Source organism: Mirounga leonina, unplaced genomic scaffold (genome assembly GCF_011800145.1).
Source record: "Mirounga leonina isolate KUSES-001 unplaced genomic scaffold, KU_Mleo_1.0 Mir_488, whole genome shotgun sequence".
NCBI lineage: Eukaryota > Metazoa > Chordata > Mammalia > Carnivora > Phocidae > Mirounga > Mirounga leonina.
This window is the reverse complement of record NW_023270777.1, coordinates 1,878,046-1,894,452: the sequence shown is the minus strand read 5'-3', so window position 1 is coordinate 1,894,452 and position 16,407 is coordinate 1,878,046. Positions and strand designations below refer to the sequence as shown.

At 59.2% G+C, this 16,407-nt stretch overlaps 2 protein-coding genes across 3 annotated transcripts; both read right to left on the bottom strand.

Annotated features, from left to right (window-relative positions):
• Nucleotides 1–37: 37 nt before the first annotated feature.
• Nucleotides 38–1,672, bottom strand: RNASEK (ribonuclease K). The gene is made up of 3 exons (XM_034989422.1): nucleotides 1,432–1,672; nucleotides 690–766; nucleotides 38–325 (listed from the first exon to the last, which is right to left on the bottom strand). Exons 1-3 carry the CDS (start codon nucleotides 1,507–1,509, stop codon nucleotides 184–186), a joined length of 297 nt encoding a protein of 98 aa, XP_034845313.1. The 5' UTR covers nucleotides 1,510–1,672; the 3' UTR covers nucleotides 38–183.
• A 1,645-nt stretch (nucleotides 1,673–3,317) lies between these two features.
• Nucleotides 3,318–15,189, bottom strand: ALOX12 (arachidonate 12-lipoxygenase, 12S type). 2 transcript variants are annotated; one of them, XM_034989416.1, is made up of 14 exons: nucleotides 14,975–15,189; nucleotides 14,273–14,474; nucleotides 13,056–13,137; nucleotides 12,850–12,972; nucleotides 12,632–12,735; nucleotides 12,213–12,373; nucleotides 11,289–11,432; nucleotides 10,276–10,485; nucleotides 7,730–7,816; nucleotides 7,335–7,504; nucleotides 6,727–6,848; nucleotides 4,245–4,345; nucleotides 3,953–4,123; nucleotides 3,318–3,828 (listed from the first exon to the last, which is right to left on the bottom strand). In XM_034989416.1, exons 1-14 carry the CDS (start codon nucleotides 15,107–15,109, stop codon nucleotides 3,649–3,651), a joined length of 1,992 nt encoding a protein of 663 aa, XP_034845307.1. In that variant the 5' UTR covers nucleotides 15,110–15,189; the 3' UTR covers nucleotides 3,318–3,648. The 2 variants fall into 2 exon arrangements, with proteins under 2 accessions (XP_034845307.1, XP_034845308.1); XM_034989417.1 differs by having other exon boundaries at nucleotides 3,447–3,828; nucleotides 3,953–4,006.
• Between the last annotated feature and the right edge of the window lie 1,218 nt (nucleotides 15,190–16,407).

Here is a 16,407-nt window from a genome sequence, read left to right as displayed (position 1 = left end):
CCGGTGCCCGCCCCGGGCGCAAGCACAGACACACGGCTCAGGGGCGCAGCTTCTCTTTATTGTGGAGGGGCAGGGGACGGCCAGCCAGGGCTTCAGGCCCGCCGAGGGCGCCGGCGTGCGGACGCGGGTGGGGACGGCCTCTGGAGAGAGGAGGGGGCCGGTCCGGGGGGACGCGACGGTGCGCTAGCGCACCATGTATTCCTTGCGCTTATTGAGCCGAACTTGGCAGAACGAGAAGCCTCCGAGGAGGAGGTAAAGGCCCGCGGCGATGAAACAGTTGTAGCTGACTCGCTCGTAAAGTTCATATATTTTCTGAGGGTCCTTCCTGGGGGTGGGGATTCGGTAAACAAGTGTCAGAAGCATTCCCAGCGGCCAACGTTTCCTGGGCGCTGCGTGCCAGGCGCCATCCTAGGCGCTTTTACGCGTATTATTCAAGCTTTCCCAACCCTATGGGGCGAGTCCTAGGATCGCACCCCCCCGGCGGCACAGGGCAGTCGGGTAAAATACCGAAGAAGCCACACCTGGGCTGGTGGGCTTAGGAGGGCCGCTAAGGGGAGGAGCTCCCGGCACTCAGTTCTCTAGCCTCGGGGCCCAAGCCTCCCGCCACCCGCAGTTCCCCCGCCGCCAATTCACAGCCCCAGCCGCCCCCCACCTGCCCCCAGCCCCGCCTCTCCCACCTGACTACTTACTCAAAATCTTTCTCGGTGAAAGGAACGTCCTCGATGAGCACGGCGGAATGGACGTTGAAAAAGATTCCGAGCATTATCTGAAAAGAGGCAACGGACAGGCTTGCTGAACCCGGGCACCAACCTGATCCCTCCCTAAGCCCCTGCCACGTCTCCTGCGGCCACAACGTCTGGGTCTGGGAGCTACCGGAACGAGCTGGGGTTGGGGAGGCTGCCGCTGGATTCGGACTCAGTCACCAGGATTAGGGCGTGAGCTGGTGGTGCAAGGGCACGAACAGCGAGCAAGCTAGATTATCCTCCTCTCCAGGGGCGTCATTATCACGGGGCAGGGAGGAAGGGGGCAGGGGAAATCAGCCCTTCCGAGGATTTCTTCCTGGAGTGGGGCGGGTCGTCCTGGGGAAACAGGCCCCAGCTGCCCACTTCGGGAACAAGCGCTCCCTTTCCCCACTGCCCTCCACGCAGCACAGGCACCTCTCGAGGACCCAGCTCTTCTCCCCCCTACCTCGAGGGCTCTCCAGATTTACCAGCCGCGGCTCCCGTTCCCAGCCCCAGCTGCCCACCCGCCCCCGCCCCGCTCGAGTTCCCCATTTCTCCATCTCCGTTGTCTCGTTCTCCAGCGGCTCATCGGCCACCCCCTCCGGCCTGCCTGCTGCTAGTTTCTCAGGCCCGCAGCCTCCCAGCCTCGCAGCCCTCAACACCGGGGCCCCTCGGGCCCTGTCCGGCCGTCGGCGGGCGGCCCCCTCACCAACATGATCACTCCCCAGGCACTGAGGACGATGCCGCAGGCGGCCAGCTTGGGCCCACAGCACAGAAGCGACGCCATGAAGGAGGGGGTCGGGGATCGCCTCGCTGCGGGCCGACCGAGCGGGAAGGCGGCCAGAGGGAGGCCCGGATGCGCCCGGGGCGAGCGAGCTGGACTTGGGGGCTCGCGCCGCGGAGAACCGGCCGCCGGGGGCGCCGCCAAGGGGGCGTGGCCTCCGGCCCCAACCATAGCGCCGGGGGGGGGGAGGCGCAGGGCGGAGACGGCGGGGCGCCCCCGGGTCCTCCCGGATCTCCGGCGGGGGCAGGCGATGGGGGGGCCGCAGCAGCCCCTCAGGAGCCCCTTAGAGCCCATGTAGCTGGGGCGCGGTATTGCAGGAGCACCCCCTCCCGTTTCTTGTCCCCCCCCCCGGGCCGGAATGGAAGGATCCAGCACGTCACGTGAGCGGACCGGGCGAGTCAGGTGACGAGGAACCCGCAGTAGCCGGGCCTAGGGAGGGCGGAGGTGTGGCGGCCTTCTGGTGACCCTGGCGGTGGGCTCCTAGGTGCGGAGGGTCGGAGCTAGCGCCCTGCCCCTCCGATGCCTTAGTTTCGGGTGGTGGCCTGTGATGGGGGCCTGGTAAGTGAGACATGCGGATGTCCGGCGAGGAAGCACGCCCCGGCCTCCTGTCTTTTCCTGCCTGCTTGCAACAGAGACTCCCCGACCCAGGGAGAGGAGGAGCCCCTTCCCGAGGCCGAGCGCGCAGCGGTGGTCAGACGCTTTGCAGTCGCCACGGGCCCCTAGCACCGGGGGTGCCTCGTCAAGTAACATTTGTTACCAAACGTGGAAGGCTGAATCGTTTTGGAGGCCGAATCCGGGAAGAATGCGGGGCGGGGGGGGCGGGGTGGGAGGGGGGCCGACCCAGTGTGAACAAGTTGTGAGGGTGAGCGGCCTTGCTAACTGTGTCGGCGAGAGGAGTGAGTACCCAAGGATGTCACTTTGCCTCCCCGTTGTGAACCGGGGGGACCGGTCACAGGTCCTTGGGATAAGGGAGGGCACAAGACTTTTAAAAAAGTACGAAGAGGTCACCCTCTGCAAAGAAAAAGTTTGTGTACTTCACCGGTGAGAGGCAGCTTTGTAATAGTTATTTAGGGAAATAGGTGTTTGAAGAACACGGTTTTGCACCGAGCTTGCTGTACACGTTCTGGTGAGGACAATGATCGCAGCATAATCGAGAGGGGCCGTTTGAATCCCAAGACCCCAGAACCACGCACAGAGACACGGTCAGCGATGAACCTAACTTTGTGGCATTCCCCCCCCCCATTTATTTTATGCATATCCTTCTTAAACAGGTTGTGACAGAGAACTTGGATCCAAAGAAACACCTATAGACCCCAGGAAACTACTACAGGGGCTGGGAAAGGGGTTGGGACACGAATTTCATGTCTCGTTTGCTTGAGACTGCCTGGGGAAGGAAGCCATCCTGGGATGGCAGGTTTCCGTTCTGCCCAGGAGCACCATTCTCACTGGACTACTTTTGGGGTTGGTGTGTGAATAAGGGGAATGGGGTGGGGGGAACGTTGCCAAAGCTGAGTCAGGAAGTTTTAGGTTGGCCACCGGTGCAGGAAGTCTAGCTCCTGGGAAGGGATAATTAGTTGAGGTAGTTGATTTAGGCAATTAATCTTCCCGGTCCCACCTCAGAGCATTCTCTGGATGTTTGGCAAGTAGGGTCAGTGCCTCAGGCTAGTGCGGGGTAGCCTGGTGCGAATACTGCTCCTGATGGTCAAATCCAGCCCACAGCCTATGCCTGTCCCTCTAGCAAAGCACAGATTCTCTTTGCATTTTTAAACCGTTGACCAACGCAAAAGGAGAGTATTTTGTGACCCGTGCAGTTCCTGTTTCACTGCTCATAAGTTTTACGGGAACACGGTCACACTCATTCACTTACATATCGTCTGTGGCTGCTTTTGTGCCCTGTCGGGGAAGTTAAAGTAGTTGTGACAGAGACCGTGCAGCCTACAAAGCCTAAAATATTTATTACCTGGCCCTTTACAGGAAAGGTTTGCTGCCCACCCCCTGGGCGAGTGGGATACTGACGTAGGGGATTTGGTTGGGGGAGAAAATAGAGCTTTAGCAGCAGAGCCTTTGGAAACCATGACATTCAAGATGGAAATGTTAGTACTGGAGCTGATCTAAGTCTTGCAGGTGGGGGTGCCGCAGGCCTCAGATGGTGACACTGTTCTCTATGTGGCTGGGCTTCAGGTAGTCATAGGGCAGGTCGAGTTGCTCATTCCGGGCTGTAATCTCTCTTTCCAGGCTTTCCAAATCCGTTTGGAATTGGTTTAATACAGCCTTGGCCTTGGGGCTTGAGAAATATTTTTCTTTGTGATGCCCCAGAGGCACCTAGGAAAGGACAAAGGATCCATCAGTTTCTAGTCCAGAGGCAGAAGCCTGGAGCGCCTAGCCCCTCACTCCGATGTTGCCCTTCCAACTGTAATTTTTCCCTTTTCCCAGAGTCCCCTCTTACCATGTCTGGCTGGCGGCGCCCCAGATGCCATGTGATGGTCATTTGAAGACAGGCCTGTCGGACATCAGGTAGTGAGCCCATCACCGTGGTCATTGTTACATCTTCCTTGGTGGTGGGTGGGGGCATCCGCATTGTGCATGGGGCATTAGGGACCCAGGCATACCAGTCCAGCTGGGGGAAGAAACTGCAACCCTAGGATCCTGATACTTATGCTTTGAACCCCTGTCTTTCCCTTAGGCATCCCAAGGTCCATACACTTGCCTCCAGGGACCTGGGCTTTCGGCTGTCATACCTGGCCCTGGTTGATGGCCCCGTGCTGAGCAGTGCATGTGAAGACACACATGGTAAGGAAATGGCAGAGTTGCTTCCGGGACTGGAAGGAGATGGGGAAACCTGGCAGAGAGGAACAGGATTTAGGGGCTCCGGCGTGAGAGGAGAGATACGAAGGTGGATGTCTTGGGATGTCTATGCTAGTCAGGTTCGCACTGCATGGGTCCATTTAGGTGTGGATTTCTTACGGTGTGGTACCTAAATGTATTTTCTCTTCCTTATAATTTTTTTCATATTTTATCTAGTTCATTTTACTGTTAGAATATAGTTTATAATGAGGGCGCCTGGGTGGCTCAGTTGGTTAAGCGACTGCCTTCGGCTCAGGTCATGATCCTGGAGTCCCGGGATCGAGTCCCGCATCGGGCTCCCTGCTCGGCGGGGAGTCTGCTTCTCCCTCTGACCCTCCCCCCTCTCATGCTCTCTCTATCTCATTCTCTCTCTCTCAAATAAATAAATAAAATCTTAAAAAAAAAAAAGAATATAGTTTATAATGCATATGGCACACAAGATAGGGGTGAATTGATTACGTTATTGGGAAGGTTTCTGGTCAACAGTAGGCTCTTAGTAGTTAAGTTTTTGGGGAGTCAAAAGCTATGCGCAGATTTTTGACTGCTCGGTGTGTGGGGGGAAGGGTTGGTGCCCCTAAACACCTCCTCCCCCGCCCCCCCCCACTGTTGGAGGATCAACTGTATTTTGGCATTGATGGGTGTCTGTTCATTTGTTTATTTGTTCAAATGTATTTGCATTAGACCTGGGTTTCAATTCAGGTTCAAGCACTATAATCTGGGTGTCTTAGGCTGATTACTTAACCTCTCTGAACTTCCATTTCTTCGCCTGTAAAATGTGGGTGATTCCTACCTTATAAACGAGATGATGTATTGAAATCACCTGGTCCATAACAAATACTTGGTAAATAATAATTACTGTCATTATGGAAGGGTCGGGGGCTGAAAAGGTCTGAGTGATCGAATATCTTCTGCCTCAAAAAGCGGTTAAGAATTTAGAGACGCTTCCTCCTATTCCCGAACAGGGGATTGTAAATGCCTGAGTTATAAAATGAGGAACGGGAGAGGTCGGGTGTTTATAGTATCACAGCCGAGAGAGGCTTTCCACAAACGTTATCTCGGGCCCCTGATTCTACAGTGGAGGTGGTGCCTCAGAGCCACTGATCCTGTCGGTTAAGAGGAACAAATATAATCACCCCGTTTCTGTAGATTAAAAAAAAAAAAATCAAAGCCCAGAGAGATAAAACCGCTTGTCAGGATTGCATAGTCGGGAAAAGGCAGAGGTGACCTTGAACTCGGGTTCCTGACTGCCACTCGCAAGCTATTTTTAATTTTAGCACATTTCCTCTAAAAAGGCTGTTGGGAAAATTAGGCAAAGTGCGCGATGAGAACCGAGGCGGGTGGAGGAAGAGAGGATGAGAGGCAGTTGGTGGAGATTAAAGCTGACATGTGAGTGTTTATTTTTGTTTTCCAAATATAGAGAGTGGTTGGGGAGAAGAGGAGCAGGGAGGGAGAGGAAGAAGGATCTTCCGGGGGCCTGGGGGACCTGAGGGACAGTGCTGAGGTCTCCAAGACAAAGTTTGGGCCCGGAAGGGTGAGTGCAGGTGTTGGTTTGTTGCTGGCCGCGTCCCTGGGGCCTGGCCGTTAGTGGCTCCCCCCAGTAAACGTCTGGAGTTACCCCGCGGAGGCAGAGGTGCAGCGTGACGTGTGAGGGGCAGTACCCCTGGAAGGATCTAAAGCCGTCCCTGCTGGCCCGTGTGTGCCGGAGAGGGGAGGACAAACCTAGCAAGGGCTCGAGAAAGGCTGTTCCTTCCCCAGAGGTTAGAATGCAGGCGGGGGTGCTCCATGTGGTGGCTAGATCCTAGCCGAGGGGAGGGGAGGCCGGACTGGCCCCAGAAATGTGGCCCCGAGGGGCCGTGCACAGGGTTCCAGTTGGTGCCAGAGCATGTACGGTGCTGAGTTTGCACGGGACGTGACTGGGCAGCGTGGGACCCAGAACGGTGTGTGTGTGCTGGACAGTAGCATGCAGGAGGGGCAGGGAGGGAGAGCAGCGTGGGACATGATGGGCTTTGCAGGAAGCTCTTCCCGTGTATCTCTGTCCTCACGCGGGAAAACAGACAACCATGAGGAGAACAGGAGCCCCAGCAGGGCCTGGGCAGATCCCTCCCTGGCTGTGGTTCTGGTCTTACTGGGCTCCATGCTGTGGCCGACGAGGGCCATCTGTGCCTGGGGCTCGGGGATGACAGTAGAGGTTGGTGGCCAGGGTCTCTGAGGAGGGCAACCCCCCGGTATCTAGAATTGCCTTGAGTCTTAGGAGGTGGGAATGGGATTCAGATGCTTCCTGCGTGGCTGAAGAGGGGGGTGTGATGAGGGGTTGGGGTCCTGAACCTAGAGGGGCAGGACCGAGAAGGGGCTCCCATCCCCGGGGAGGGATCCTACCTCGGTCCTGGGCCTGGCACAGCCCCACCTCAGTGATCTCCCGACACCAGGCCTGCAGCTCCGGGTCCCCTCTCACGATGTCATCCCTGTGGTAGAAGAGGTGGACGATGCCCTCCACGTACCTGCCCAGAGGGGGAAGGGGGTGAGCTTCCTGAGAGAAGAACCTCTGCTCCTCTCCCGGGCCTCTGCCCGGCTGACTCCCACTGTGTCTGGGGACAGATCTTACGAGACTGGTCTCTGGGGACATTCCCTAGCTCTTTCTAAACACTAGTTTAGAAAGGAAGGAAACAGTTTAAGAATTCGTTTTAGGAATTCCGGACCCATGGCTGAAAGGCATGCTTCCTGACAAGCTCCCTGACCCCGCCAGACCCCGTGGTTTGCCCACCCACAGCTTTACCTACCCGCCCTTCCGGTCTCAGTCTGCCCATCTTCAGACCCTTCCCCAGTGCCGCCTGCTCTCCCTTGTCGCCCCAGGGTTGAGCTCCTGCTCCTCCTGTCTGGCCCTTCTTGGTTCCATGTGGGGTCTGGCCCCATGCTGACCTCAGGCCGGAGCCCCGCTCTCCCCCGCCCCGGCGAGGCTCCCTTCGTCATCTGTCACCCTCACCCACCGGGCAGTGATCCCCCAGAGCCGTAAAGCATCATGCGCGTAGAGGGCACTTGGGATTCCCAGCAGGCCACGGTCAGCCAGGTCGTCGGGAGGACAGAGGGAGCGGTAGGTCAGCTGAGCCATGGCCCGACGCAGCAACTGCACGTGGCCCCCTCCGCCGGTGCTCACCGCCTGCCACGACAGAGATGAGAGGCCGTGAGGGACAGGACGGAGCGGAGTGTAAGGGGCCCAGAGGTGGGGTTGCATATTTCCAGACATGGGTGGGAAGGGACAGGCTCATGGGTTTAAGGGCCAGGACATTCCCCCAGGTCGCTCTGGGAGCCTGAAAGTGGCAGGAGGTCACGGAGAGCTGGGTGATGAGCAGCCCCGCCCCGCAGCGCCCTATTACCGCCTCACCTTGTCAAATATTCCTCCTTCTGAGATGAGCTGGGATCTGGCCCGGGTGTTGATCTCCATGGTGTAGCGGATGTGCGGGATCAGGAGCTGGGGTGGAGGAGGTTGGGGGGGTGGTTATGGAGGCCACGTGGTCCTTCGTCACGGGGCGTGGCGCCCAGCCTGGCGGCCCTCTCCCCTCAGGGGGCTTTCCTTGCTGCCCCCGCCTGGCCAGGCCGGTCTGCTGCAGCTCCAGTCACTGCCATCACTCCCTCTCCTGCCTCTTACTGCCCAGCGTGGCAGGCTCTGGCGCCAGACCGACCCGCGTTTCAGTCAGTACTTCAGCACTCACTTTGGAGCTCGTCCAGGGTCACGGACCCTCCGAGTATTAATCTGTGTCATCTCCCATCTCTCACCTCATCTGTCGACTGGGGGTCATGACGGGGTCTCCCATCTTGGGGGCCGCAGTGCGCAGACCGTCGAGCACCCACGGAGCCCCTCATTCTGGACCTGTTACCATTGATCTTTATTCCCACCTCGAGGGTTGGTGTCGAATCAGCCCCTTTTTATCTACTTTTGTGCTTCTGTCCTTCACATCCTCACAGCTGAAACCAGCCTCTCTGCTCCCTAGCAAAGCCCCACGTCCATCCTCTGGCCGCTTCCCTGTGGGGGTGGGGGTGCGAGGTGCCTTTTGGGGGTGGGTGCCGTGAGTCCCCAGAGGGGCCCTACCGAGCCGCCTGCCGACACAGCAGAGGGAGGGGCTGTTGTCAGACCTGCCCCCCCCCGCTGGGCGGTTAGGTGCCTCTAGTTTTAATAGCTTTAACAAATAGCCTCTTCTTAGCTATTAAAGAAGGCCATCTGATCCTCACAGGCGCTTCTTTGACCTCACACTGTTCTGTCTCGTTTGCACCCAGTGTACGTCCAGGTGTTGTGCGGTGTTGGTATTTATCTGAGGTGTAGGTGCTGCGCACGGGGAAGGACCCGGGTGGTGCCTCTGGGGTCAGGATATGAAGGCAGCTCCCATCGGTCTGAAACTTTTCAGAAAGTCCCCGAAAGACGCCGAGTGTCCTAGAAAGCTGAGGCCACGGGAGCAGAGCAGATTCCTGAGCACAAACAACCCCTAAAAACGGGAATAGTCACTGCAAGAACTAAGGAGCTTGTAGCTTTTAGCTGCTGTCACGCTGTCATGCTTTGCCGTTCTGTCCTTTCACGACCCCACCGTGGAGCTCCCGTTGTCCCCATTTAGAGAAGAGGGCCCTGAGCGTGCATCTGGGAGGAGGTCAGGATTCCACATTCGCTCCCCAGCATCCGAATCCAGAGCCTGCCTGCGCGCGGAGCCTTTGTGATGCAGCAGGCTTCGCTCTCCATAGGACTGCTAACAGCCCAGCCATCCGCCACGGGACCAAGTTGACAGAGGCGGGGACAGGGCTGACCTGATGACGGGGGAGCGTGAGCACGGATAGAAGCCCAGCCTATTCCCGAAGAGCAAAAGATGGTGATGCGGGAGCGCCCCGAGAGCTATAGGATCCACGATTCTGTGGCACACGCTGGTCTCCATCTGGTCTGTGTTGTCCTCGACTCAGAGAAGCCACAGCTCCTAGTGGCCAGGCTGGGGGGGGGGGTCGGGAAGCCTCCAGCTGAAACCCCCCAGCTGAAACTCACGTGCATATCTTGCCAACATTTCAACTCCTTGCACCTGAGACGGAAGCCCTCGTCTTTGCCTCCGGCCTGGCTCTCCTCCCGAGTGTGCTGTTTGTCCCTTCTCTGCCGCGTCCCTCTACCCGAAGTGTCGTCGAGACGTTGAGAACGTTTGTACGCAACTACAAGTCTTATTTTGCTGCCTTCTGCCGAGCAATGGATACACCCTCACTCTTTTACCAAATTTCAATATTTCTCGGTCATGACAACACTCCCACCCCGTGGACCTCTGGCCCTTCTTTCTCCGATCTGATACCGGGCACGCTGCAGCTGCTGTCGCCCCCTCCCCACCCTCCCAACCAAGTCTTTGATTTCTTTTTCCTTTTCATCCAAATCACCACCTTGCCGAGGCATGTCTTTCTGCACCTGTCTCCCAGGCAGGTCTAAGTAGCCTGCTGGGTTGTTCCCCTTGCCTTTTGATCTGTTCCTACTTGGCAAACTCCTCGGTTGGGGTAGAACATTCTCCGTCAGGTCTATGGTGTTTGTGTTGTGATTTCTAGCTCCAGATACTGGTCCCTGGATGTTTCTCAGGAGTATCACTTGCCCTCCTGGCTACGTAGAGAAGCTCCTAAGGCAGGAACAAGGCTGTTGTCTCACTAACAACATTCCCGCTGGACTCCACGCCGTTTGCCAGGTCGGCAGCTCTCTGAGAATTTCAGAGGGCTCCTTCAGGAAGATGTCCTGAAGGAACGCTAAATGACTCAACTGAATGAAGATACAAGTTTCGGGGGTAGACAGTCTTCCTTCTCGACTCCCCCTCCTGCTTTCACAAACTGATAGAAACATTTTTTGCTGTTGCCATATCATTCGCTCTTGGGCTCTTTCCTCTCTCCCTGGGGTCTGAACGGGGACATGGAGGGTAGAGCATGTACCTTGAAGACAGGGTGCAGCCCCGGGAGGCACCTCATGGTGGCCACAGCAATGACCTCGGCCACCAGGTGAGTGTTCAGCAGATGATACTGGAGCTGGTGCAGTTGAAAGTCGGCATTTCGGACCCAGACCTTTGCCAGGAGCCAGGCGAATGGGGGATCTGAGGGCAGGAACAGCTGGGGGGTGGGGGTGCTGGGGCTGGGAGGCTGGATCTGCAAACATGAAATCAAGCCGTTACTGAACTTCTGCTTTACGTGTGACCTTCTGCTCAGCATTCGGGGGTGCGGGGGACAGCAGATGGGTGAGGAAGACTGTTGCTCCCCGGGAGGTTACAATCCAGGAGGAGAACTGAGGCCTTCTTCCACCCTGCCTCTCGCCAGCGCCCTGATGGAGGGGCCGAAGGCAGGAGTGTCAGAGCGGGGGCTCCAGGGAGGAGATGCTGCAGGTGGCTGGGAGAAATAGGACGGGGTCCAAGCAAGGGTGGGCAGTGGGAGACGGAAGCTGGACGGGTGAGACGGGACAGTACTTGTAACTGCTGAGAGCCGTGGGCGAAAGGGTATTCATCAGAAGGTGGGTGTTTGGAGTCCGAGGCTCCAGGGGGGTTAGAGTGTTTCTCCAAATGTGTTCCCAAGCCAGCAGCAGCACCGCTTTGGGGCTTGCTAGGAATGCACATGCTCAGTCCCCACCCCAGACCTATGAATCAGAAAGTCTGGCGGTGGGACCCAGCCACATATGCTAATGAGCCCTTCGGTGATTGCGATGCCCTCTAAAGTTTGAGAACCAGCGGGTACAGGGTGAGACTCCAAAAGGCCATTATAACTCTTGAGCAGAACAAGAACTTCCAGTTGGGTGAGTCAGGGGAAAGCAGACTGCAAGCAAACAGAGTGATAGGAGACAGGTCTCACTGTATGGTGATGGAGTTTGGGAGCCAAGAAGCACGGGGCTGGATCCCCGGGAGCAGAGGTTGGGGCGAACAGAGAGCGGTGTGGGGCGGGGGGTGCCCAGGGCGCCTCACCTGGATGACCACGGGCAGCAGCTTCCCATTGGGTGTCATCCGCAGCAGGACGAGGGGGGCGGCCAGGTACTGCTTCTCGCCCCGGATCACGTTGGCTGGAATTCCATCCAGCAGGATGAAGTCGGCCTCAAACAGGGAACCGTTCTGGGGAGAGGAGGAATGTGCCCATGGTTAGAGCTGAAAGCACGCCTCCAGGGCCAGGGCAAAGAGGGACACGTTTAGCTAGCTTCTTGCCCTCATCCCATGTCGGTACCAGGGTCCTCTTGGCGGGACTGGAGCATTTGGCCCAATGCCTCTCGTTTTATAGACGTGAGCAAACAGCACAGCATGTGCGGGAGCAGATCTGGGTTCGGAACCGGGCCTGTGTAGAGTCCCGTCTGTCGGGCAGGTCCCGGAAGCTGTCCTGAACCCCTCGCCATCATCCCTCCATGGTCTGCTGCCTGTGTCCCCCCCCGCCAGCAAACTGAGCTCTTTCACTGCCTGTCCAAACCTCTCCTGTCCTGCCGAGGAGCCCCCACAGGGCCCCTCGCTACTGCTGCCCCCGAACCCAGCACACACCTGCGTGCGCTCACACCTGGCTTCTCTCTTCCGAACCTAGGAGACCTCCCCGCTCTCCACCCCTGATGGCGCTTCTTCACCTTTCGCCCTGCCCAGGATGCTGGTGCTGGGAGTACACAGCGGCCAGCGAATGTCATTGTCCCTGCTGATGTCGCTGGCCCCATCTGGGCGCTGGGAACTCCTCCCGTTGCCCTGCATCCTGGGAGCTCCTCAGAGTTTCCCCTACGCGCTCTGTCATCCGTAGGTTTTTCCAGCACGGGACTCTGCAGCCAGGCACAGTGGGTGACCACAGCCTCCCTTCCCCTGACTCATCTTTGGTCCCTCCCCACACAGCCAAGGGGAACCACGCAGGGTGGCAGGAAGTACCTGGAGCTCTCTCTCCAGCTGGGCCCCCAGTGCCTCCAGCCCGGGGGGCAGCACGAGCCGGCGGGGCAGAGAGGTGGAGCGTCTCAACAGCATGGGGTTGGCGCCGTTGAGGAACTGGTAGCCAAAAAGCTCATCGTCCCGCCAGCACTGGTGGACCTTCTCTGTGGGGTCAGGTGGAATGTAGGAGTGGGCATTTACCAGCACCCAGAGGTCCCTCTCCTCCAGGCCCCCCCCCAGCGGTTCTGGCACACAAGCGCCCTGTCTCCAGACCCTGGCTTTGCATTCTGGAGGCCGCCGTGAGATGATCAGGCCTCCTAGGGCCTCAGCTGGGAAAGAGTCGTGGGGGACTCTGGGGTGTGAAGGTCGGGTTGTCCAGAGGGGCCCTCGGGAATGTATAGGGACCTGGGGGAACCACTGACCAGCCAGGGCGCTCTTCTGGCCCCAGAAGATCTGATCAAAATCCTCCGGACGATTCCAGGAGCTCAGGAGGGTGTAGACACGTTTGAGGACCATCTCTAGCGCTCTAGGACAAGCGTGGAGGCGTGACCCAGTCGCTGACCCCTCAGCGCCTCACTCATCACCACCGTCCTTGGACCTCCCGGCCCTCATCCGCTCTGAGCCCCTGGCTTTTCCTCACCCCGCCTTCAGTGCCCACTCGAAGTCCAGCCTCTTGTCCTCATGGAATCTCATGTTTGGAGGCAGATCGTCCTGACACCCGGCAGCTATGGTCAGGGGTAACCCCTCCTTCCAGGTGTCCCAGCTAGGAGATGGGGACCAGGCTTCAGGGAGGGTGTGTAGGTCGGCGAGGGGGGACTGTTGGGGGGCTCGCGGGCCAGTGCTCACCAGTACAGCTCTTGTCTTTCCTTCAGTTCGTTCTCTCGATGCTTCTGGAACACGTCCAGGGCATTGTCTCCTGCCAGGCGTGCTGGGGGGACATTAAGACGATTGACCGCACAGCTTTGTGTGCTCCTGTGCTCTCCCCTGCGTGTCCTCTTCCTTCTTCTCCTGCTCAGAGCCCGAGTGCTCAGTCCTGCTCTCTTGCTCTCGCTGTGCCTCACGCCATCGATTGCCCAGACACACGCATCCCACCTTTGCCAGCTTGGCACTCCTGGTTTCACTCAGCTCAGCTCTCATCCCTTGCCTTGAGACAAAAACCCCACTGGTCACCCTTTCTCGTTCCCTAATTTGTCTTTCCCTACCTGATCCGATTCCATCAATAGCTGTGGTTGGATTAATCACCTTCATTAAGCTGATAAAATCCTATTCACCCATGTGACCACACCTATTTGTACCACATATTGCTTCGCTTAATTTCACGTCTTGAACCTCACCTGTTACACCTTCCACTGTCCTCAAAAGCTGCCGAGGAACAGCTGTGTTTGCCGTCTTTCCCTGGGCTCACCTTCCTTAGACTTCCCATCAGAGGCCATCCTTGTGGACGTGTTCCTGCTCTTCTCTGTGCCCATACTTGCTTGGGTCAAAGTCGTATCTTCCACATTTCCATCCTTACTGTCCTTGCCCTTGTTTGTCTCTGGATTCATCTCTTGTTTCCCATGGTAACAAATTCTGTATTGTCTGTCCTCCTTCGTCCACACCCCGCTGTTGGGGTGCTCCCCGGCCCTCACGGTCGTCTTTCACGCTTTCCCAACCAGACCGGCTCTCCGGCTCCTGGCTCATACCGCTCATCCTCCTCCTTCGCTGCCACCTGCTCAGGGGTCCCCATCTCCTGCTGCACGTGCAGCCCTTACAGTCCCCGCCCTCACTTGTGCGGCCACAGATCTCCTTTCCAGTCTCTTTGATCTCCCATTTTCCATCATCGCTGTGACCCCCAGGCCCGTCCCCTCCTTGAAAGAGGGCGGCTGCAGATCCCGTGCTTCCCTTCCAGGCTCCCTGGAGCCCTTTATCCTGGGTGTAACTTCGGGACTGTAGAACGTTGCCCCGATCCCTGTCTTGTCCTCATCTGCCCAACACCCACTTTCCCCAGCCCCGACCCCCACTCCACCCGCGGTTGCCCGGTCGCCACCCCCGCGTCCCCGCCCCCCACCCCCCCCAGCCCTCACCGGTGCCCTCGGGCAGGCTCAGCACGCCCTGGCCCTGCACCCAGCGGTAGCAGGGGAAGGCGGCCTCCTCGCAGGCACCCGGGCCCTGCACTGTGATGAGGTCGCAGAACCACGCGTCGTCCACCAGGGAGTGGTGTTTGCGCAGCTTCACGAACTGCAGGGGCCCCAAGTCCTTGGGAACGTCGCGATCAAATTCCTCCTCCTGTGGGGACCGCAACCCGCGACACTTAGCAGCAGGGACCCAGGAGAGGCCGTTGTAGTTCGAGTTGGGGGCGCCTTTGCGGAGCCTCCGCTGCCCAAGGCCTCCAGAGACATCTGTTCCCTGCTCCGGGCACCTGAGCCGCGGGGCCTGGGGAGGACGAGGGAGCGCGGGGCACGACGTCCCCGACCTCGGTCCGTCCCGGAGCTGTCCCCGCGCCCGCACGCTCTGAGCAGCCTCTGGCCGGACCGCTGACCCCCGCACTGACACGGGCCCTGGGGTCACTTAGGGAAGCGGTGGAGGCCGCGAGGACCAGGTCGGGAGGGAGGAGGGGCTGGGGGCCAGGCGGGGCCCTGGCTCCGGATCCTCTCCCCGCCCCCGCAAGTCCCCGGCGGCGCGGTCGCGCTGTGTCCCTCGTCCGCCGGCCGCCCGCGACCCCGCCGCCCTCCCGCCGCGAGCCCAGGCCGGACCGAGGGCGGGGGTCCCCGACCCGGGCCGCTGACCTGGCCCCGCGCCGGCCGCAGCTGCAGCTGCAGCTCCGCCTCCCCGCACGCCCCGACCAGCCACAGCTGCACGCTGTTGTGCGACCCCGAGAAGAGCCAGGCCCCGGTGGCCACGCGGATGCGGTAGCGGCCCATGGCGCCCCGGCAGCTCGGGCGCGGGAGCCGGGTGCTGCGTGCCGCTGCGGATCGTCCGGGGCCGCCGGCGGCTGTCGAGGCACCTTGGGGTGGCTGCGGGCCTTTAAAGATGGTCTGCGTCCCCGCCCTTCTCACGACTTCCGGGCGCTCCCCAGTCCCCGCCCCAGACTAGCCCGGACCTGTGGCGGTGGGGCAGGCGGTGGCGCAGGCGGTGGCGCAGGCGGTGGCGCAGGGCCTTGCCCCGGGTGGGGCGTAGCTGCGGGAAGATGAAGGGGTCGGGGCCTGCGCGGGGCCGAGAGGATGGAGGCAGCCGGGCTTCTCTGGGCGCCCCCCGCCTGGGGTTTGGGGGGCGGGGGTCGTGGGCCCCGGTGCCTCGGGGTTGGAGGGAGCAAGGATGAGGATCCAGGCCTTTGGGAAAGCAGGAGGAAGAGAGGGTGAGTGGGTCTTGCAAAGGAGGAGGAAGTCGCCCCTTCTCTGGGTCCGCACCTGGCAAGGCTGGCCTGGGAGGCAGTGCTGGGCTCCCGTGGACCCACCCGCGTTCCCCCCGCCCCGTAGGCTCCCGGTTCCCGATTTCTACCGCACTGGAGCCCAGTCCTGCGGGAAATGACGGGGGTTCCGCAGAACCTGGAAAAGTAGCAGCTCAAAGGCCTGCTCCCCTCTGTCCGAAGCCCAGTTTCACACGTCCTGGCTTTGGGACCCTAGATACACCGGAAACAGAGAGAGGCCTAACAGGCAGGGCAGCGAAAGCTCCTTTTGTCTGACGTTCAGTGGGAGCAGAAAATGTTAGGGACTCAGGTGTTAGGGTGCCCTATGGAGTCAGGTAGGAACCCAGCATACAAGGGTGCTTCCCATGACCTTTGTCCTTGCCAGGTGAACGCAGCCCCTTACCCTGCAGTCTGTTCCAGATTAATTTGTATTTGTCCTCATCTGACTGGCCCTGATGCGTTCTTCCCCATCAGAATAGTTTTCTCCTAAAAAATTGTATGTACGCAGCTTTTATTAGGCCTTAAGTTCCACTTCTTTCATCAGCCCTGTTGTCCTTATTTCCCCCCTCCCCCCAGCTATTTCCTGCGTGGCTCTGAGGGCAGGAAACTAGGGGCCAGTGCTGGTTAGGGACTTTGTAAGCACTAGGATGATTCAGGACTCAGGTTTTGTCACCCCCCCCCCCCCCCCCCCCAGGAATCTGAGGAAGCCTCCTGCAGGTCCCTGTCTAGATCCTGCTCCAGGTCACTGTAAACATTTGGTTCCCAGGGTATGTCTGGTGGCCTGGGCCAGGGCAGGGCAAGGTAAATCTGCTT

Bases quoted from the DNA above. Each gene is read 5' to 3' on its own strand.
- RNASEK (XM_034989422.1), bottom strand. From the start codon at position 1,509: ATGGCGTCGCTTCTGTGCTGTGGGCCCAAGCTGGCCGCCTGCGGCATC. The intron at 767-1,431 runs GTGAGGGGGCCG...GCCTCTTTTCAG, and splicing joins CCTGGGGAGTGATCATGTTG to ATAATGCTCGGAATCTTTTT. The intron at 326-689 runs GTAAGTAGTCAG...CCCCACCCCCAG, and splicing joins TTCACCGAGAAAGATTTTGA to GAAGGACCCTCAGAAAATAT.
- ALOX12 (XM_034989416.1), bottom strand. From the start codon at position 15,109: ATGGGCCGCTACCGCATCCGCGTGGCCACCGGGGCCTGGCTCTTCTCG. The intron at 12,374-12,631 runs GTCAGTGGTTCC...CTGACCCCACAG, and splicing joins CCAGAAGAGCGCCCTGGCTG to AGAAGGTCCACCAGTGCTGG. The intron at 7,505-7,729 runs GTGAGGCGGTAA...CTGTCGTGGCAG, and splicing joins AAGGAGGAATATTTGACAAG to GCGGTGAGCACCGGCGGAGG.